This window comes from Schistosoma mansoni, chromosome 4 (genome assembly GCF_000237925.1).
Source record: "Schistosoma mansoni strain Puerto Rico chromosome 4, complete genome".
In the NCBI taxonomy this organism is placed as follows: domain Eukaryota; kingdom Metazoa; phylum Platyhelminthes; class Trematoda; order Strigeidida; family Schistosomatidae; genus Schistosoma; species Schistosoma mansoni.
The window spans coordinates 12,097,415-12,121,545 of NC_031498.1; the positions used below are offsets into that span (position 1 = coordinate 12,097,415).

At 36.0% G+C, this 24,131-nt stretch overlaps 1 protein-coding gene across 1 annotated transcript; it reads right to left on the reverse strand.

Moving 5' to 3' along the window:
- Window positions 1–11,163: 11,163 nt before the first annotated feature.
- On the reverse strand, window positions 11,164–23,954 carry Smp_042780 (hypothetical protein). The gene is made up of 6 exons (XM_018796842.1): window positions 23,910–23,954; window positions 16,784–16,809; window positions 16,667–16,746; window positions 16,565–16,627; window positions 16,261–16,517; window positions 11,164–11,634 (listed from the first exon to the last, which is right to left on the reverse strand). Exons 2-6 carry the CDS (start codon window positions 16,798–16,800, stop codon window positions 11,215–11,217), a joined length of 837 nt encoding a protein of 278 aa, XP_018651943.1. The 5' UTR covers window positions 16,801–16,809; window positions 23,910–23,954; the 3' UTR covers window positions 11,164–11,214.
- Between the last annotated feature and the right edge of the window lie 177 nt (window positions 23,955–24,131).

Sequence of the window (24,131 nt, forward strand, 5' to 3'; positions counted from 1 at the left end):
TCATAGTTAAAAGTGAAAAATTAAGTTGTATAATAAGCACTGAATCTACACTTGTAGTACATTGAAATAATTCAGTTGACATTTCATATTTTAGTGAAAAGTTTAGCTGGCCATCATCTTTACAGTAATAATTCTAATTTTAAGTCAGTCCTGCTAGGCTTTTGGAAACCTATTTTTTAAACACATCAATCCTTAAACCCAAAAAAATATGAAACGTATTCTGAGTACTTGCTAATATTAGTAATTTATTTAGTTACAGAGTATAAATTTATACACCTGATCAGCTACTGGATAGCATGGAAAAGTTAAACACTTCTTAGAGAACATTTGCTTACTTATAAGTAGGCAAACGTAAATTGAAACATTTAACTATTGGATTAATGACGATTAGTTATGAAAAATTAATATGGTCTAGTTCATTCTTCATTGAGAATATTTTAAATAAAGTTGTGTAAACTGAACTTTACTGAAATTTAGATCTAAAACAGACCATAGTGTATAGATTCTAGTAATCCTAGAAACTCAGTAAATTTGCAATATACAGGCTTTTATGAAACATTCTATGAAGCTCATAATCAACTAAAGCTGTTAAACTGAGAAACAGTAAATAGTGTTTGATAAATTCTAATTTCATGAACTCAACAAAATCCATTCTAATGTCCTATGATACTTTATTTATTATTCAATGATTGCCAATATTTTTTTCTAAACCACATTACAGGGAAACATTTCTAACAGAAAGTATTTACAGAAAAGTTAAATTTCTACTTTAGATATACAAAATGGAAGATAGTGAAACAATTGGACAATTATATGAACAAACAGTAAAATAAGAAAATATCTATAAACTTTATTATTCCTTTACCATTTCTTTTATAATCTGCCTGTAGTAAAGAAGTAATACTTCCATAAGTATTATGTAACTGATTAAGTAAATGATTACGAGTTTCTAATTCTCTAACAAGTTTATCAGACCATATCTTACATTGTTTCAATAGTTTTGTATAAATCGACTTCAGTTGATTGAAATCTAAAGTAATGATGGAAAAAAAAATTGGTAATTCACTAATTATAATAAAATTTCGAAAAATAAAAAAAATTAATTTAGTATGAATCATTACGTTTTCTCTTTAATTGGATTATTTTACCAAATTCTGCTTATTAATAGAGCAACAAGTACTCCATGGTTAATAAGTGATATAGAAAGTATAAAGCATAAAGATAGGGAGGTTAGATGATTATATTTGATTAACACTGCGAAAAATAATTCTGTCAGAGATGTTTTCGAAACCATTCTGTAGTATGGTTGATAAAATTACCAGGCATAAAACAGAATATCGAAGAGAATATTGAATTACAATGGCGTTTGACACTTTAATAGTCTTACAAATTTGACATTATAAAATCCCACTTCAATTTGTTAGAAATGGCAATTCCACTCTTAATCATAACCTCGTTCTATACATTATCTAGTGTTTCTTTAATCTATTCATTAGTCTTTTTTTATTTTGAAGAGTGTATCCATTTCTTAATGTTTATTACTGAACTGATGTTACAAATAATTGACTAATAATGAATTCGCTGTTACAACATTCAGACTTCCTGATTTCGACCCACGAAGCCGCCAGTGAAGATGTTATTTAACATGAACTCAAATCGGTCTAATTTCCTACCATCTTTAAATTTTGAGTTTAGCTCTACTGTACGTTTTTTGCTTTTTAGTTTCATTTGTTTCTTTTGAAACGTATTCATCACATCTAGTTTCCTACTGTAATGAAAGGGAAAGGTCAGTTCTTCAAATTTCCGTCTCGTTAATTCCTCTTTTCAGGATGTTGATATTTAGTATGACGAAGTGAACAGATAAAAATTCACATCGGGTCCTAAGTTATTCATGACTGACCAAAATTCTGATAACATTGAAATTTTTTCTAGGCTTTCCATATAATATAACCATTCCCTGTTTCTGAGTTCCAAGGAAAGTATATACTCAGTTTAAATATACGCTGGAAATTGTATGAGATATCATGAAATAAAATTAAAACATATATGATATAACAATCGTTAAAATGTAATAAGAACGTTTACGTTCTACCAAATCATTCATTTAGATGTGTAGAACATAAATAGTGCCAAAATATTTCACTTTGTCAATTAGATGACTGACTTTGAATATATTTTCTTCCGTAAGTTATAATCAGGATTCATTTCGTCTGCCGCTGTACGTGACATCCACTTTGATTCAGTTACTTATCATCGAAGTAAAGCCAGGTACAGATGTGCATTGACCCTAGTTACCATACCACATTAGCACGACGAGATAAATTTCAAAATAGATCAAAATAATCTAGTAGCTATGTTAATAGTTAAGTCTAAACATTGAGAACACGGTTCGAAAAGACTGAGTGGGACGTCATGTTTGAAGGAATACTGGAGTTTGGGATAAAAAATGGATATATCTGCAACAGTGTGAACGATTTTGAGCCATGTTACACAAATTCTTGAACCAATGATCACAGTTATCACCCATATCTCAACCAGGTCCTATGTATGTGCTAGTATAGCTCAGACCAACAGTCAATAACTTCATGGATCATTGTCACATTTATTCCGCCCTAGTCATATACATCAAAGCATATCCCCTCGAGATAAGCCATAATTGGGAATGCATAACACACGTCCAACCCATCTCATTCGATAAAGATTCTTGACCCTATCAACCGACCGCACACATTTACATAACAACCTACGTTTAACCCAAACAGTGCTCATTCACTGATACAAACATACATGAAGGCATCCATGATAGAAGACTACAGCCTACAAAAATCCTCTACTTTTAAAGTTCACGTTCTTGATTGTGGTATTGTACACTTATGAAGAAGGACTGAGCGAACTACTGGGTAGTACACTCACCCTTTGGTTTGTAGATGGATATCTCGCCTGTCCCATAAGTTGGCAAGTGTCAGTAGGGCTTTCTGAAGCTCTGCCGAGATTTCGTCAAGTACCAACATACCAAGGCTGACGAGACTCTCGAGATAAGTTGACTGGTCGACCCACCCAACCTTCTATTTTCTATCATTAGTCCAGGCGTCAACGCAGATCAGATCTAAAGAGAGTAGGAATCGAATTCCAGACATGCCTATACTGTTGCTCAAGGTGATCAAAAAGCTCTGAACTTTGTCATCGTCCTCATTAAACAGAACTAAATCATCTGGGTATTAGAAGTCTATAGACACACACCTTGATAGATGAGTCCTCGAACAGTCAAGTGAAGAAAGTATTCCTACCATAACACATATGACGAAATTAAATAAAAGAATAGACAGTAGGGAACTGATGAACACCACATGAGGTCGACAATTTTGGTGAGTCTACTATAAGCTCTGGCTCAACTACTGATACTCGAATAGAAAGTAGTTTGCTAACTTTTTTGGTAACTATTTCAATGACTTTAGATTTGGGTCCATTAGCTGAAATTCGACTTAGCATTTAATAATTCATGTGTGACCAAGCTTGTTTATGAAGGTAGTTTGAATTGAGAAATCTGATAATTTATGTACAAAGTCTCCAGACTGTGAAACTTATTCTATCAAAGACAAACAATGTTGAATTCGTATGTTTTTAGCATTCACTCGAGCTGTTGTCAGCTTGCATCTCTATAAGTTACATCTAAAAGTTATAAATAGTTGCCTCAAGATCGACAAACGTGAGAAAAGCTCATTCTTGAGCACTAAAATCTGGCAATTGTATTCCTGGCTAGATTCCGTGTAGACAGTTTGCGTACCAAATGTCAAGACACAAGTGGATTTAGAAAAAGTTAGATACTAATCACCATTTTCTAATGCATTAGAAATGTCCCGTGTTTCCCCAATATAATTCAATATTATTTCATTTCGAACCGCTCATACGCACTTCTAAACTTGTCTTTGACTACCAATCACTAACCATTGTACTGAAATCGCAAATCCAAGTGTGTTGACATTCGTATGCTATTCGTGACTTTACCACAGTCGAATAAGTATGACAACTGACATAGAAGGAATGACAAATGTTTGCCTTTCAGTAAATACATACCTAATTATACTCCTCTACTAATAAGCTGGAAAATTTTCAAATCAAGAATAAGTTCCTAATCAAGATTCCTAAATTTTACAAAACAGTTCAATCTTCCTTCTTGATCTCAGGTGACCTGATGACGATCTGTAAACTACACTTTCAATACCGTTCAACCCTAAAGCTATTAATTGTTAAGCTTCTTCAATGTTTTGTTAACAAGTTAGCTCCGAAATCTGAAGAAACAAGTTTATGTTTGTGCAAACATTTTGAAACAATAGGGAAAATCAAATTGAATTAAAGATATTTATGTCTAGTCTGCTCAAAATGTGATTCAATTAATCCCAATCAAACCTTTTCAACAATACCATCTTTCCTGACGATTTACATTCAAATGCAAATAAATGCAGATCTACGTTATACATTACTTGATATAATTAGCTTAACGAAACATCAACGCGTCTCTAACATAATTGTTTAGTGATTTCTCTCCTATTTTCACAATGCTTTGATGTCTGCATTAGCGCTAATTCAATTTCTATCAAAACTTAAACCTGCAATTTTTATTAGCTGGCTAAAATGATCAAAATTAGCTTTGCTTTGGATGGATTTTTGGTCTAATAATACTTGACTGTTACTTTATATACGCCTATAATCAAAACCATGATATGACTAGTATATTCGTTCTTTACTTTAATCTATTTAAAGCTCGCAAATAGCTAAATATACTATAGTTTAAAATTCATTCAAAGACACAGTTGAGATTAAGACATTTGGATGATTACTAGTTAATCATCCACTTAGCATATTTTTCATCATAATTTGAGATATTCGTGCCTAATTCCCTAATACATCAGGAGGATAATGTCAGGAAATAAAATGAGAATCAATAACCAACCTACATTACTTTATATTCAAGTAAATATCAAATATTTCACTATATAAAGGGTTTATATTGAAATTTTTTTCATGTACAGGTTATAGAAATAATCTCGAATTCCATTTTTATTTACAATGGCAAGATTCCAACACGGTAGTTATTTTTCCTTACAAAATGAGATTTTATTGTACTACTTATTCAACAGATTATCCCTTTTAACTACATCTAAAAATTACTACCGGCTTCATAATGCAGATCACAACCAATCGACGTGTATACTGAGACTATGGATAGGTGTAATCATTGGACAATTAGCAATGAAGTAAATAGATTGATATTGTTATGTCCCGATAAGAATAATGAATGGTAATTTTCGGGATCCATTTATGGACCAATAGTACGTGTACATTTTTATTGTATAATTGTTAAATAACTAAGCTATTCATACTCATGTCCCCCGTATTGAGTTTTATTTTGACCTATGAACTAATGTTATACGATTTACCGTTCTTGAATTATGCCCTGTCTATCATTTACTATCTCCCACATTCACAGCAACATTTGGCCAAAACTTGTGCAAATGTTGTTTTCCTACTTATGGTACGATGTGGTCTGTCTGCTTGTTATATAAACCCAGTAGGCTTGAAATAAATGATTTATACCGCAGAGGCTGAGATTGGTGTTCTGAACTTAACTGGCTAGGCTAGGCAGAAAGCAGAACCGACAAGTACTCTAGACTGCTCGTACGGGTTTTGTGTATCATTGGTCCGATCAATAATCCACTGCCCTCTAAGCGGTATTATCACGTTATACATTAACAGGGCATCCAGGTCACAAGTTATAACAGATGCGTCGAAGGGAAAAACGAACGACCATAGAATAGGTATCGAAGTGCATCAAACCGAACTAATCGTGAAAAAAACCGTAGCTGTTGGTCATAGAATCAGCTCTAGTTATTCACGACATTCTTACGTTTCAAACATATTGTACAGTCATCAAGTTTCGATTACACTTATGTATGAGACAGACTGTTGTGTTATCCAAAAACAATAAAAACTGTTGTTGCAAGAAACAGCTTCAGAAACCCATTCAAATATCCGGCAACTATTGCTAAGAGAGAAAACTCTTGATCTAGGAAAAATTTTACGAAGTAACCCACCAATTCTATGAAGGTTTCTATGAATCAAAGCTATCATCATAACTGGGGGTTTTAGAATTTAATAAAGTGCGGAAATATTCGTAAATTCATTATGATGAGACCAATAGCGGCTATCAATTTTGAATCCATGTGCTCATGGATAAATTTAGAATATACTGTACCAATAAACCTACACAAATAAAGTGATTTGACATCTTAAAGCAATTAAAGTGGGTAACATAAACTGATCGTGTGATGATACATAGTCAACTAGATATATTTGGTAGATATTACTTAAAGATTATTTCTCTTTAACTAAACTACACAATATTACAGTAAATGAACATAGTATAAAATTAATGGGATGTGTGCACAGATTGACTTAAAATACGCTGATGAAATAGTTCTATTTGGTGAAAACGTTGACAACATGCAGAGTCTTCTGACCACTATAAGCAACTATGCAGACATGTTCCGGATGCGATTCTCTCCCTTGAAGTGCAAAATTTACTTCAGGACTGGGTCGCATCGGCACCTGAACTAATGATAGGGAGTGAAGTAGTTGAGCGTGTCGACCACTTCACTTATCTTGGGAGTCTCATCAGCCCTTGTGGTCTGGTGTGTGACGAAATCTCAGCACGGATAGAGAAGGCTCGTCTAGCTTTCTCCAACTTGTGTCATTTATAGCGTAGGCGAGATATCAATCTAGTAACCAAAGGACGGGATTACTGAGCAGCAGTTCGGTCTGTCCTGTTTTATGGCAGTGAAACATGGCCGATAAGGGTCGAGGATATTCGTAGACTGCTAGTATTCGATCATACGTGTCTTCGAAGCACTGCTCGTATATCGTGAGACCACCGGGTAAGTAATGCAGTTGTTAGCAAACGGGTACCAGGTAAGGATGGCAAATCGATTGATGAAGTAGTGAAACTTCACCAGTTGAGATGGCTGGGACACGTGTTACATATGCCCAACCACCGACTGACCCGACGTGCAATGTTTCATGGTGTAGGAGTAGGTTGGAAGGAAGCTAGGGGCCGCCAGACCAAAACGTGGCATAAATCCATGAAGTCACTGACAAGTAGACTGAGCCATGTTGTTCGGTTTAGACTACCTGGTTGGGATTTGAGAAATGATAGCAATCGATGGTTAGAGACCTTGAATGACATGGCTCAAAGTCGTTTGCAATGGCGAAGGTGCATCCACTCTTTGTGTTCTGCCAAATTCTAATCTTCTGAATTCTTCATATCTCTATCGTTTTTCTCTTTTCAAATTTGTTTCACTGGATTATACTCCTTCAATAACATCTTCAAATCCTAATCGTTCACATTAATGCTTATACTCTTACTACTTCTGCCACTATGGGACTTGAATCGACAACTGCATCTCTGTGCTAATGTGGTATGGCAACTCCAACTGATGTACGTACGTACGAAGTTCTACGTTGTGACTGACTAACTGATGCATAGATTGAACCAATAGACGCTATCCCAGGAAAAAAAGTTATCTTATTTCTTTACTAACATATAAGTTCACCGATCAGAAAAGCGGTCGCAAAATGAAGTAGAATATACGATTAGATTGCGATATTAAGACAATCGGAATCATAGTTGACTATTTCTACAAAATGAAGTGTACTTAGCATGAACATTTGTTATGTACAAATAATTCAATACTACTGTCAGTTTAAGTGAAAGAAATTACAAATAAAACCATGCGATTAGTTGAAAGAATAATCATAATACAAAAGAAACTGATTACCTGATTTTATCAATTCACTCCTGAAGTCAGACTGAAAAGCTTAATCAATACAGATTTTGTAAATAAAGTAAGAAAACAATATTTCATAATTTTAAGGAGAAAAGGGAAATATCAACAAGAACAATGATAACCGATAACCCACGAATCCAATTATATGAGAAGCAAATAAAAACAAGGAAATAGGCAACAAAACAAATAGTAATAAGCAACCAGGAATAAGTTGAAAGTAAACGTTGAAATTGTATCCAAACTAACAGACAAAATACAATTAATAACAGGTTAATGACATATAATATACTTTAAAAAACCAACAATTAGTATGAATAAATATTTAAAAGACCAACAGATATAATTAATAACTAAAAGATATTTTTTACAGTTGAATGTATGTTAAACACTTTTTGTGTTAACGATAATGTCAATTACCCAATACTACCCTTGATTTCATAGCATTCAATGCGAATGAATTTGTCACTTTTTAACTATCAATCAAGACCTAGCATAACCATTTGGGTTTAATCGGTCAGGTATCGTTTTCCACCATTGACCTTGACCACTCCTATGTACTCATGAAAAAGTATTGACAGTTTGAAAGTCATGAAGTACAACCGTTTATTTGAGGCTAAATAATAGAGATGATAAGGTGGTAACTGATTTAACTATTTAATGCTATGAGTATTTAATAAAATTCATTCGATACTTGGATTTCTCAACATCTATGGTAAACATTATAAACGTTGAACAATAGCTAAAACTTAGATTGCAAACTTTATATTCATCATCCAACTAAATCGTTCACTTCCGGTGAGTGCAATTAGATTAATATAAACCGAGACCAAGAGTTAATAAAGATAAAGTTCATAATAAAACTCATGTGTTAGACTGAAGACCATGTAGTGTCACAAAATATATGATATAAAAGTAAATTTGATACCAAGACAAGATTTTAAATTATACTTTGTCCACGGTGCTAACGGAAACCAATCTTTAGTAAAATCGCCACACATGTCCCAATGAGGAAATTCGATTCCAGTAAAACATCTGAAGGTGGTCAGTCGAATTATTTACTCGTTAACCTAATCATGTAGACATCACACTAACAAGAGTATGATATAGCATCAAAGTAAAAAACTAATCTGACCCAATTACAACGAAAGAATGTATCTATGAGAAACTCGATAATATGACGTGAATAAACATAGCCAAACATCTTCATAAGTTTTGTTACAAATAACACGTAACTTTGGAAATCTTATGGAGAAAAGTAATAAAAAATGTACAAATTAGTTTCAGGGTTCGTATAAAAGTCTGCAATTTACAAAGCTTGGTACATGCCGTCGTTCAAACAAGTATAGAATGTGTTACACTAGGTGCATAACCCCAACTATTCATATCTTTGTTCAGTCTTATTTTATACACAAAATAGTGATACAAACCAGTTCCATTAAGTCAAATAACGTTTTATAAATCCGTAAATAAAAATTTGCATGTACGATGCATTAGGCAGATTTGAAAACACTGTGTTATGGTTCTATTTTTAAATCCAAATTATGGAGTTTATTTCAAAACTGTTGGGTACATTTAGCCGAAAAGTACTAAACGTCACACGAATAGTAAACCGTGAACGAGATACTTCACAATCTCAGTGGAGAAATTCGGCAAGAAAGTATCACATTGATATAATATCAACATTAAATTCATCGATTTGCAGTAATACTGTTCACATTAAACGACAGTAATATTAGAATTACTTCCATACCTCTCAAGCACAAAGTATGCAACACTGAAACGTCTCTTTCCTTAAAATTCATTAGAGAAATAATTTAATTACTTCATGAATTTCGATTGCTATCCCTATCGTATGCTTGAAAACCACAATAGATAACCTTCTACATGTTTCAGGAATACTATTTTTGCATTTCTATTTCTAAATAGATAGATTCAGAATTGGACAGTGTTTCCAAACTACTGAGTATCAATAAGATAAAACTGGATCTGACTACTACCTTTACAGGGAAATAGTAATGTGATGGTAAATATAATTCAATATTCATGAGTCAATTGAAGCCAGACCACCACGGAAAACCTAGAAGCACTAGACGGCCGTTTCATCCTAGTATGGGACTACTCAGCAGACCGATAGGTCCTGGGTTCGAATCTCGCGAGGCGAGATCGTGAATGCGCACTGCTGAGAAAACTCATACTAAGAAGAAACAGCCGTCTAGTGCTTCCAGGTTTTCCATTGTGACCTAGTTTCAATTAGCTCATGAATCCGACTACTAAATTACCACAATATCCACAAAACCCCTCTCTGATTATAACTCAATATATTTAATAATACTATGGTAATAAAATAACAGTTAGTCATAATCAACGTAGAATCTGGTACAAATGTGTGTTATCTCGTTACCATAACATAATACCACGACGACACGAAATCCACAACATGAGCAGCTAGTGAGTCGAAATAATGTAGCAACAATCATAGTAAGACTAAACATTGAGAATACGGTTCGGAAAGAGAAAATGAAGAGATATATGTAAAAGAATAGTGGAATCCGAGATATAGAGTAAGATAAGGAGTAAATTTACCTGAACTATGACACCTAGTGTCTCTAACGATTGATCATAAACATCGTGTGGACCCCGCAACTAGGCAGTGTGCATCTATTAACATGATTTAGACCAAAAGTCAATAAGCCCATAATTTGATGTTACATTTTAGTCTGGCCATCCTTAGTTTTCGTACAATTTGCTCATACATTAGCTAACACCAGTAAAAGATATACACAAAAATCATAAAATTACTATTTTCTACAAAAATGTAATTCAGTTTAGTGAATATCTTTTACTTTAATACATCCAAAAAGTTTATTTTGAAGTGATTTGACTATTGAAAAGCCAGACACACAAGAAACCAACGCTCAAATTGAATCAGTTACACTGTTTTTTCTGTTTCTAGATAGCACGGAAATTAGAAGATAAATACCTCTCAATCATTTCTACGGACGCACATCACCAAGCCTGTACATAATTTAATAAAATACACAAATTCACTATCACCAAGTAAAATATACCCAATCACATGCATACAAAACTAAGGACGAAGTGGCAGTGTGGAAATTACACAACAACGAGGTGTGAATAAAACGGAAACCACAAAAGAAAACCTCACCAAAAACCGAAACCCATGCAAGTTTGACAACTTACAGAGAGATGAATGTTTATGATGATGGTGATTTTTTGACTAAATAGCATGGAATTGTAATATGAAAATTAAACTATAAAGAATCAAAAAACTCTTAAAAAATATGAATCAAAAGAAATTTGTACAAAAAGTTATAATATTTTATTAATTAAAAACAAATAAACATTGAAGTTATTATGTTGAATAGTTAGATGGAATGTTCTTGTTAGCTTGATTAGACGGAATATTTGAAGGAGTTGCATATGATGATGAACCATTTGTAGCAAGCGTACTTGGTGTGTTTACAGTTTGCCTTGATAAACGTCTAACAACGTTGATATGTTCTGCATATTGTGTCATTGTTAGTCGAACGCAAACATGAGATAATGGAGAATCATCTTGCAGGAAGTTATTTTCCACTGGGAAAGCTAATTGACTAGGCGGCCAACGTGGTGCATCAAATGTGCCCGTTTCAACAGCTTGTAAAAACGATGGGCTGAATATATGTTCTGTCGAACTATTAGCTGGTGGACAAATGTCCGGTAATACTTGGGTAATAAAAGCTTTTAATACGTCACGACACAAATGTATCATGCTGGATGCATGAAAACAAACCTACAAAACAAAGTGTAATAAAATCAAATTATAGACAGAAAAAAGAACTGAAATCTAAAATAATATTTTTCATGTTTTAGTTAGTTGTTGAAGTTTTAAGCTATTTTGCATCAAACTGACTTCAGTTGAGAAATCCAAGCGGCACTGGTTAACTGACTGTATCGCCAGTTTGTGACAGAGTTGTGCCTGTGATCAACGAGCTGAAGACGAACAAGTCTTATAGCATGTGAATTAGTGGTTCATGTAGCCAATTTTATTCGACTATTAATAAATGGTGGTGACTATTTATTGTTATAGATGACACCAGTGTTGATCTGTAAATTGTTGAACTCCAATCAGTCATATCGAATGCTCCTTAGCTTTTAATACTTCACCAGTAAAATTCGGTCTATGACGAAAATAGGCCGCACTCTTTATTTGGAGTAGAACAAGTATAAAGGTTGAAGATTTTACAAAACTTCACCTGCTTTATTTTACAATATTTATGTCACTGTTAATTACTGTTTGGTCAGTGGACATCTTAAATAGATAATATAAATGATTTGTTATCATTATAGAAAGTCTGCTAAATATATACATATTTAATCAGCATTTATAGAATGAGTTCCATGAATTAAAAATTGTTGTAAACTTCAATCTCCCATTAAACTGTTCCTAATCATCTGCGCAGCTACCATTGGTGGGTGCATACAACTGAATGACTTTAATTGTAATCTTCGCTTTCTAAATTTTAAAGGATGATTTGGACATTGGTTTCCTCGCAACACCATGTGAGCCACAGTTTTTAATACCAGTATACTGACTCTTAACAATAATAGGAATAAATCTAGAGAGGTTTGGAGAGACATTTGCGATAGAAGTTGACAATAATGTCGACGGGTATTATAAAAACATACTCAATAAATGAGTAATAAATCAATTTATTTAACATTATCCAAATGCAGGTTAAATAGTCTTTTAATGCTCAGTTCTGAGAAGCCGATATTTAGGATCATCAAAGTATTTTCAAAAACAAAGAAGAGAGGGATTCCAATGGACGTCACTCATTGGTACGCGCCTACAAATGACAGCACCGGTGGTGACAAATATCAGTTTAATCAAGCTGTAGTTCATTCTATAGAAATATCCAGAAGAAAAAAAACAGATTTATTTATTTATTTGAAAACATAAATACTGGTACCAGATTACTCTTATGGAAGACCTAAATGCCAAGGTTGAAATGGATAACGCAAACATCATGGGGTTAATAGACTGGGAGAAAAGAAACAAGAATGGAGAGAGACTGGTAGATCTATGTCTTTCCAATAACATGGTTTAGGCAGCAGCACCTTCCCGAACAAACGCATAGACAAAGTTACAGGGGTTTCACTGAGTCACATTACAGGAAACCAGATCGATTACATCTGGATTAATAAAAAACTCAGAAGGTTCATGGAAGACGTAAGAAGGAAGAGACCAGCTGATGTAGCTAAAACCGAAGCTAAAGAAGCATTGACCTCCTGGACAATCAGCACCATAAAAGTTTAATACAGCTCACCTTCCAGATGGTAACAAGCTTAATGAGTTCAAAAGAGATCTCAACAACAAATTCCATTAAAAGAGGAAAACAGCATGGAGAACTGGAAAAGATTAAAGCACGAATAACTTCAGCATGCTAGGAAATCCTGGGCTCCAAGAAACACCAGCATAAAGAATTAATCGCTGTAGACACCCTGGGCAAGATTCAAGAAAGAAAAAACAAAACAGCATGAGTCAACAATGGCTGAACAAAGCAAAGAAAGCCACAACACAGGCTAAATATACAGAAGCAAACAAATGAGTGAAAAATAGTAATAGAGTTGGCAATTAACAGCTCACAGATGCATCCCAAGGGTAATCTGGTGTTATGCAAGACTCCCTACTCTGACTTTAACTCTTTCTGCTATCTGTTGACTGAAACATGGGGATTTTCACATCGCAAGAATACAGAATACAGCGGAAATCTTAGACCCAGTTGGGTGATTTAAACTTTGTAGATAACAAACCATTCTATCTCATAAACAACAGTAAATCCAGGTAAAAAAAACTGTATGGCGGAGCCTTCTGAAACGAGTCTCAACATTTACAAGGAAAAATCACCATGAAGAACAACAAAGCAAGCAACAAAATCACATTCGATGAAGAAGCTATGGAAGACGTGGATTTAGATATCTGGATAGCATCATTGATAACTAAAGAGGATCTGATGATATCACGGTACGAACTTGCAAAGAACAAACAGCGCCTGGAACGTCGAGACCACAAATACCACTTCACAACAACTGAAAATGAGAACCCAAGATAAAGTTGCCTAAAGATCTCTGGTCGATGGGCTTGTCCCAAGAGCGATAGTGTAGTGAACAAGAAGACGAGTGAGGACAATCGAATTTATTTAGGCACAAAATTACAGAATATCTCAGTAAAATATGAGAAACATATAGTAAATAAGTAATTTGCAAACTATCAATCAATTGTCTCAATCTTGACCGTTCCTTCTGCAAATATAAGTCCATCGTCTCCGATTATTGTTCATGTATTTTCATACCGATTGCGTTTCGTCCGCGTTCTTCCGTTATCGATCTTCTACTGAAATACATTCAATGCCCGACCATCGTTATATGGATGTGTTATATGGATATAAGTAACCCATATCACAATAGGAGTAGTGGTAGTTTACCACCACCACTACACAAGAATATTCTGACTGGTATAAGATCAGTTTTATGTTGCGTTCGTGCCCAAGAGCGTTTGGCTACAATTCAAACCAAGTATTTTAAGGTGTGGAGCACGATAAACGGAAGTATCTACATGCAAAAGATGTGGGACGGTTCATAATGTATATCAAATGTCAAAAACATGCATGTTGCCAAATCCTCACGTGAATTTAATACGAGTGCAGGAAAATAAGAAATAATGGCAATAAAATCATTCGTTCCTGGCATAACATCTACAAAACGACACTGTAAAGTCTTCAAGGGTACACTTAACCAAAAATTGAAGATAATAACTACTATAAGGTTCTTTTTTCACGGTAAAATATTATAACTATAAGACAAAATAATAACATTATTGGTCCACGAGAAGCAAAATACTAATACAGAACATCCAAAGAATAACATACGAGATAGACTTTACTACAGACTAACAAATTTCTATGATCACAAAGACCTTTATACCGTAAACAACTTATTAACAAGTACGGTAAGTTTAATTAATTTGTACAGTTTGCTTCATAAGCTAGAATCACTCACGAAACAATTGAAGCCCCAAAGAAACTGCGATAGTTTTACAATCTCTATGGATGAGCACCAACTTTTTTCCATGATACAATCTAGAACGAACAGACATTTATCAGGACAACAATAATGACCTACACAATAATCAACACATTTCTATGACGGTTTTTAGTGCCACTAATGTAAGAAATCTCAGCAACTAATGAAAGCTATGAGTAGAAATAGGTAACCCTTGATTGTTTCGCGACATACTTTTATTTTTATTTGTTTCGATAACAGAATCATGTAATTGCGACCGAATATTTCATATGCAAATAATAGCTTTAATTTACTGACGTATTTACTCAGTCAGTGAGCTAGTTGTTTTATTTTCTGAAATTTGTTTGATTAGAATCTTCAGATCAACTCAATTCAGTCAGTTACAACAATACCATGTTTGAAAAATTCCCACATTGTGATTTAGAACAATGTATATAAGTAAACAATATTGTTTCCGATTAGATATTCATCAGGCTTTACTCTAATATATCGGAATATGCATATGCATATACAAAATTAATAAACCAACCAAGGCAGTTTATGATTCAGTGATAACAGTGGAATTGATTGTATAAATAAACATAATAAGTGAAAATTACAAATTGATCGTATGATGACAGGTGTACTAGCTGTAATAAGAATAATAAAGGCTTGTGCCCATGTTTCATGGTGGGATTCAGGTTAATGATTTGAAAAATATAAACACTGAAATAACATTCATAAAAGAAGTGTAAGGTTATGTAGTAAGAATTGTTTAGATAATTGGACAATGAAGCGTACATTTGAGAAAAAACAGGAGGGAGGGAGTGAAGAAAATAGCTTCGTATATGCATATAAATATTTCTGTATATTAGAGTAAAGCCTGATGAAGATCTAATCGAAAACAATAGTGTTCGCTTATATACGGTGCTCTAATTCACAATATAAGAATTTTTTAAATTTTGAAGTCACGTGGGGATCTGATTGCATTTAAGGTATTCAATGACTTCCTAAAGTTTAATACCCGGCTCACAGAAGCGAAAACATCGCTGGAATTTATCAATGATTGTGCACTGTCTGATAGATATCCTATAACATATAGGAAATCTTTACGCCGGAACAAAATCTATCCTAATGCTAGAACCCTTAAACGACAGGCACTCAACCGGATTCATTAAAAATGCATATAATCGGTCTGAGAAGAAATCTTTCACAAAGGAAATCTACTGTCATTTAAATATGTTGTTCCAATACCATATTTCATCGAACTCACTACGCCGTTGTGATTGTTATATTCCTAGTGAAACTTATTCAGTAACAAACAAGTACAACAACAGTTTTACATGATACTTACCTCGATTAAATATCCTTTAACGGAAGCACTCTGTCCCATGAATATTGTGATAAAATTAATTGTAAAATCACCCAACTGATACTTTATTCCTTTAGCTTCAACTTGTAATTTCTTCTTACGTTGATAAAAGGCTTTTAAGCACCCTGGGAATTCACGAAAAGATATATCGGCAACAAGAGCTGTTTGATTGTCAGAGAATACAAAACATGATGCTGGATATTCAGTTGATGTGAGAACTTGAAATGTTTTACACTGAGCTAGCGATATATGGGTAATTTTGTTGTTATAACAGAAAGGTACTTACACCTGGAAAAGTTTGAAAAGTAAACTGCGCTTTCTATATGTATTCGACCGCACTTTTGTGCACCTAGTTTTGTTCATAGTCAAATACCATTAACTGACAAACCAAGAAGTTCTAATTTCTTCATAAGATTCTCAAGAATCTGTGGATCACTGTTTCCTTCAGATGAATTGAGTAATAACACACTGAAAAGCTAGAATGCAAGTAGTGATAAAAACTTACCACGAAACTCCTGTCATTCGGTCAATCTAAAATATAAAAATGTGTACAAAAGTGGTAAATACTATGATTATTTTTCGGATGATGTGATCAAAAAACTAACTACAGTGCCAACACTATAAATACTCCGACAGCAGCTGGTATCCTGAAGTGGTATTCGGGCTTACATATTGTGACAACCCAATTGAGCTGCATGGGCTGAAGCATTCACTCCTTCAATTCCTATCAAGTCAGGTAGGATCGTTGGAGAGTGACAAGACTAAAGACAACAAACTCGTGGTCGGAGGATGAAGTTTTACTTCCAACTGCATAGGGGTGTAACAACAGTAAGGTCAGTCAGTCATCTACAGCGTAGGACCAGGCACATATATGCATCAGTCCAAGTTGCCACACCCCATTAGCACAACAAGACGAACACCAAATCCATAGAGGCAGATACTTAAATGGTAGTAATATATACAAGAAAGATTTCATATAGGGATATAATACAGGAAGAAAGAATTAGTTCGTAGAAAGGAAGGTATAAAGCAGTTTTAATCTCACTGTTTAAAGGAAGACAAAGAGTGTATACACTTACGCCATTGTGATCGATTCTCAGAAGTCACCCAGAGCCTCTTACTATCGGTTGCGATAGTCGCGCGGACCCCAACTTAGTAGTCTGCATCTACCAAAATGCTTCAGACCAGGAGTTAGTGACTTTATGGACTGATGCCATGTTTTGGTTTGACTACCCCTAATTTTCTTCCATCCGTCTTCAACATTAGTCGGCATTGTAAGCCGTGGTAACCGATAGATGGGCATGCGTAATACGTGGCCCAACCATCTCAATCGATGAAGATTTACATCCACATCAACTGATTGACCATCATTCCCTAATACCCTGCGTCTAACCTCGCTATTACTTACCCGGTGATCTCCACAGAAGCGAGCAATATTTTTAAGACATTTGTGATCAAATACGTGTATCCTCTAAACTTAATGGCCACGTTTCGTAACCTTGAATTAAAACGGAACAAACTGCTGCGCAGTATATTTTTCTCTTAACTGATACACGGATATCTCGCTTTCGCCATATGTGACGAAAGTTTGCAAAAGTCAAACGACATTTCTGAATCCGTGCTCAGATTTCGTCAGACACGGGCCCATTAGGATTGATTAGACTTCCAAAACAAGTGTTTTCGACGCGTAAGATTGCTTCACTTACTATCCTTTATTTACTTATTTTTCATATGGACACAAATATAGGTACAAAGGGGCACGCGTATATAGCCTCTGCCAGGGACGCCTACTCACCGCCTTCAAGTGGCGGGTTTTCCAACTCCCCTAGGTGGACTTTACGTGTCCACCAACCCGGTTAAAGGGCAGGACATTCGCTTTTCGTCCTCTCAATTTCGTAAACAACACCCCCGTAGTGAGAAGGCAGTGCATAGGACTTCCCTGGCAGTGGCTGTAAACGCGTGGCCATATGTGAGCATTTCGAGAGGGGGAGTTGATTCTCCCCACCTTCAGGCGTACCAGGGCATTTAGGGGCATTTCTTACCCATAGTTCAGGCAGCAGCTTACATTTAGAGGGGGAGAAACGCATTCCAAACATCCTTGCATTGCTGTTCAGTGCTACCAAAAGACTCTATATTTCATCAGCGTCTTCATCAAACAGGACTATGTCATCTGTGTTTTATAAGTCAATAAGTGGACCTCCTGATAAGAGATCAGTTCCCGAAAATTCAAACGATGAGAACATTGTTTCCATCAGTAGATCTATGATGATACTGAATATAAATGGAGATAGGAGACAGCTCTGCTAGACATCATTTGAGGTTGCAAAGTCGGATGACTGTTTGGCATAAGCTCTGACTCGACTGGTAGTGTTCGAGTAAAGAGCCTTCACAAGGCTTATGTACTTCTCAGGTACACCTTTCAATGACAGACACTGCCACAGAACCTTTCGGTCTACAAAGTCAAATGCTGCTTTTAATTCAAGAAAAGCTATCATTGTCTGACGCCGATAAGCATACCTGTGTTCTAAAACCTAACGAATAGTGAATATGTGGTCGATACAGCCACGACCAGGTCTGAAGCCAGCCTGATTTTCTCGTGTTTGCAGTTCACGAGTCTTAGTTAGGCGCCCGATAATTATTGAGGCTAGTATTTTAGATGCTATACTAGTCAAACTAATCCCTCTATGGTTATCATAGGATGATTTTGACCCTTTCTTATATATTAGGGACAATCAGTGATTGCGACCGGTCACATGGGATTGCGTCCAACTCCCAGATTTTAGCTAAAATATTAGCAAACATAATCGCTAAGACTGGACCACGATACTTAAAGACCTCTGCATCTGGACCAGCTGCTCTTCCTCGTTTCAGATTAGCTATAGCCTTTTGACCTTCAGCTAGAGTCGGGGGCCCTACTTCAATGTTCCATTCAGGCTGTCTGGGAACGGTGGGTAGCTGTAGAACAGCTGAAGGTCAGCTGGACTGCTCCTTAAAGTGTTCCGCCCATAATTCTAAGCGTCTGAGCTGAGAGCAGATAAGATTTTCGTCTTTTTTCGAGATCGTCCCACACTTGACTTCATACTTCCGGTTTCTTTTATTAGTCTGGTTCACAGGTTTCCAGGATCCACACTACAAAATACATGTTGGGGCCTTTAACGTTCGAACCCGGTGACAAATCGGACAACAGACATCACTAGCTACAACACTAATATATCGTGTCATCGACGTGTGCTGTCTTCAAAACAGGCATACAAGACCTTATTGGGATCACCCACTTTAACAAAGCCAGTACAAAGACTACATTGACAAAGTACATGGCGACAACATAACTGATGAATCTATCAAGTACAACCTTGGCAATGATACCTACAATTTATGAACATTTGGGCGATCCTGAAATGACGTTGAGAAGCATTATTAGTATACGAATTACTATGAGAAATTAGAGCACAGACATGTTTATCGGCGCCCGACAATAATAGTTTTTCTTGACTTGAAAGCAGCATTTGACTCTGTAGACCGAGAAGTTCTGTGGCAGTGTCTGTCATTGAAAGGTGTACCTGAGAAGTACATAAACCTTGTGAAGGCTCTTTACTCGAACACTACCAGTCGAGTGAGAGCTTATGGCGAACTGTCATCTGATTTTACAACCTCAAGTGGTGTCCAGCAAGCTTGTCCACTATCCCTATTTTCGTTTAACTTCATTATAGACCTATTGCTGGAAATAACACTCTCGTTGACTGAATTTTCAAGAATTGATCTCCTACCAGGAGGTCCACTTATAGACTTAGAATGCGCAGATGACATAATCCTATTTGGTGAAGACGCTGATAAAATGCAGGGTCTTCTGTTAGAACTGAGTAACAATGCCAGGATATTTGGGATGCGTTTCTCCACGTCTAAATGTAAATTGTCACTACAAGACTGGCCTGAGTCAACATCTGAACTAAGGATAGGGAGTGAAGTAGTCGAAAGTGTCGACAACTTCACTTCTCTTGGAAGTCTGATCAGCCCTAATGGGTTGGTGTCTGACGAAATCTCAGCACGGATTCAAAAAGCTCGTTTGGCTTTTGCCAACTTACGTCACCTATGGTGAAGACGAAATATCCGTCTACCAATTAAAGGACGAGTACACGGCGCAGCAATTTGCTCTGTTCTACTTTACGGCTGTGAAACATGGCCATTAAGAGTAGAAGATACTCTCAAGTTACTAGTATTCGACCACAAACGTTTCAGAAATATTGCTCGCATCTGCTGGGATCACCGGGTAAATAATAGCGAGGTTAGACACAGGGTATTAGGGAATGATGGTAAATCAGCTGATGAGGTGATGAATCTTCATCGACTGAGATGGCTGGGCCACGTGTTACGTATGCCTGAACACCGATTACCACGACGTGCAATGCTGACTAGTATTAGGGATGGTTGGAAAAGAGTTAGGAGCGATCAAACCAAATTTATTTATTTATTTAAACACATACATATTGGTACAAAGGGGCACCAGATACATATGCGCTACACAGAACAATGAGAATGGGAGGAGAAGGGGGGAAGATGCGTATATATAGAAGAAAAAAGAGGATGAGAAAAAAGAGAAGAGTAATGATGAGGGGAACTGAAATGTACAGCCAGAAGACTCAGCTAAGAAAGTTATAACCACTCTTTATGAGGAAAGTAAAAGAAGGCTACAGCAGGCTTGCCACTGGCTTCTATTCTGAGCCATATCTGATAACGTCTCTAGCCACTGTGTTGCACCATCTTTCGGACCCCAGCTAGAGAGTCGTGAAGGACCAATAGAAGCTAGCCCTTTGCAGCTTTCTTTCATACCGCGACACCATGTCATACACTGACCACCTCTCCGCTTTTTCCAACCAGTCCCAGCGTCGGCCAAACCAAAACGTGGCATCAGAGCATGAAGTCACTAACTCCTAGTCTGAGCCATGTTGGTAGATGCAGACTACTTGGTTGGGGTCCACGTGACTATCGTAACCAATGGTTGGAGACTCTAAGTGACATAGCTCAGAATCGATCACAATGGCGCAGGTGTATACACTCTTTATCTTCCCTTAAACCTTGAAATTAAAATTGCTTCATAACTTTCTTCCTTCCTATACTATATCTTTATATACAACTATCTTTTATATATTACCACCACTAAATTAACTACTATGAATTCGGTGTTCATCTCGTTGTGCTAACGAGGTATGGCAACTTGGACCGATGCATAAATGTGCCTGGTCTTACGTTGTAGCTGGCTGACTGACTGATGAGAAATTAGGATTAGGAGTGAGCGTTATAAGTTCATGTTAGAAACTAGCAATAGTCTTCATCACGAACCAAAATCAGTTATAATGACAAGATCCTATTTAACCATACGAATAAATGAATTTCAGGCAAAAATCTAGAGGACGCTATTTTAAATCTGATTGGCTCAGTCATAAACTGCAACCTCACTATATATACTTCCTACCGAGTTGGTGCCAGTACTTCATCCACGGCAAAGTTGAAAACTAATGGTGAGATTCCCTAACCACGTCCAACACCAATATTTAAATCAGGACAGTGGAATCAGTCAGTCAGTCAGTCAGTCATATAAAACTTACAACCTGATACGTGTGTATTGGTTCAAATTGTCACACCACAATAGCACAGAGATAAACTATCAAGACAAATTCTGGAGTAGAAGCAGTAACAGCGGTGGAACGATATGCTTTATATATCTTCATTATCTCAGGTTTCTATGTGCGAAGTTTGCAAGACTAACAGACATCTCAAATACACACATCGACGGACAGATATAGAACAAAATCGAATGAATAGGTTTTGATGTTGAGACATAATGGATGTCGATTACATTTAAGTGATCTTATTAGTAGTTCATTTATGAATACACCCTGAGATTTCATCTGTTTGCTAGCAAAATAACCTCCTCTTAGCAACACGTTTGCAGGAAATGAAACCTATTCGTAATATACGGTGAAAATACAAAAGCAATTGTTCGGGTTCTAAAAGAGTTATATTAAACCTAAATGCCTTAATAGGAAATACACGTTTTTGATATCTAGAGTTTTTAACGGAGCCCATCTAAGATTCCGTAATAAGACGTAGTACAAATTGTCACTAGATTAGGATACATACTAGTCAAAATTAACGTAGGTAACTAATTAAACATATATTTTGATAGTGGTGCATGAACGTCACCGTTAGCACAACCAATTAGCAAATATACTATCGGTCATCAATTTCAGGAGCTACCTAACTCATTACGCAGTGGTAACTTCTTTCGAGAGTGCGGTAATGAGATAATTTAATGCACCACGATGGGCAGCTTCATCTCTAAACAAAATAAAAAGTTGGTGTGAAACCCAATTCATATGACAGAAGCTACAGATTGGAGCGTTACCTCCAAAGGGAAGAGCAAATGCAGTCAGGGGAGATATACCTATGCGAAAACTCGAAGTCTGATGACATTGACCAAATGGCAAATCTAAAGTATACGGACAGGACAATTTCTTATAATGTCTTCACAGTTACAGCGTAAAATTCTGATGAGCATGTTCATAAATTATTGGAGCACTTCTGATTTACCAATGTATTTAAAATAGGGGTGTTTTTATTAATATTAGGTAATTTACATCCATTGATTTCTTATTAACTGGAATCACAGTGGTTTTTCAAGTCGTTTGTATCTTTAATTATGATTTGGGTGTTAAGGTCTCGTCTTTTTGCTTCCTCCAGCACTGATAACCTACGAGGTCATAGTAAGAAGGTTCACAAACCGCGATCTAATAAACTAAAAGTGCGGTCCCATTTTTCTCATCGGGTAGTCAATGACTGGAGCGCCTTATCCGAACAAGTAGTATCAACCCCATCAGTAAACATTTTCAAGGAGAAGCTGGACATTCATTGGAAGGCAATCTGTCAGGATTAACACAGGTTCACCAACCCACCACCCTTATAAGAATAGTAGGTTGTTGCTTCAGTCTTCAGTCTTCAGTCTTCAGTAATAAGGATAGTAGGTTGATGAACCTGTGTTAATCCTGACAGATTTCCTTCCGGTGAAGGTCCAGCTTCTTTTTGAAAATGTTCACTGATGGTGCTGATACCACTTGTTCTGGTAAAGCGTTCCAGTCATTGACCACTCGATGAGAAAAGCGGGACCCCACCTTTAATTTATTAGATCGCGGTTTCAGAACCTTAATTACATCGGTATGTATGTAGTCGAAAAGTACACAATGTAGCGGATATTTAGGAGAAAAATCGACAATTTAGAGATATTTGAAAAACAGAGCGACATAAAGGAAAAATTCCGCTTTATTTCCCCCGGACAGGCGAAAAAGCATACATTTCGGCGCATTTCCGCATTATTTCCCCCTTATTTTCCAACGAATTTTCCTCTTTATTTCCCTTTTGTTCGCCTTTATTTCCCCTTTATTGGTTGTTTGGGTAAGCATGAAAGTACGTACTTTCATGGTAATGTACATTACCAAACTACCACATCGAATATGAACAGGTTGAAATGGCGTTCCGAGTTTCGCCAAAAAAGTATGTGGTATTTGAGGGAATATGGAGATGGAAAGAAAACAATAAAAGTGGATCATTAATGAAATTTCACGTGATTTAATACTTACCAATCAAAAACAGTGGAAAAGATGAAGCATTTGGAGCGCCCAATCAAGGACCCCAACAAAAGACTAAATAAAACAAAACATTTCAAACCAAAATCGTCCGTCTGGAACACTTTGTGTAACTTCAGCTGTGGTTGTTTCAAGACAGATATAAATAATTTAGTGAACTACCATATCTCAAAATAGTCATGTCATCCAAGCTCACTTCTTGATCTATGACGTTGG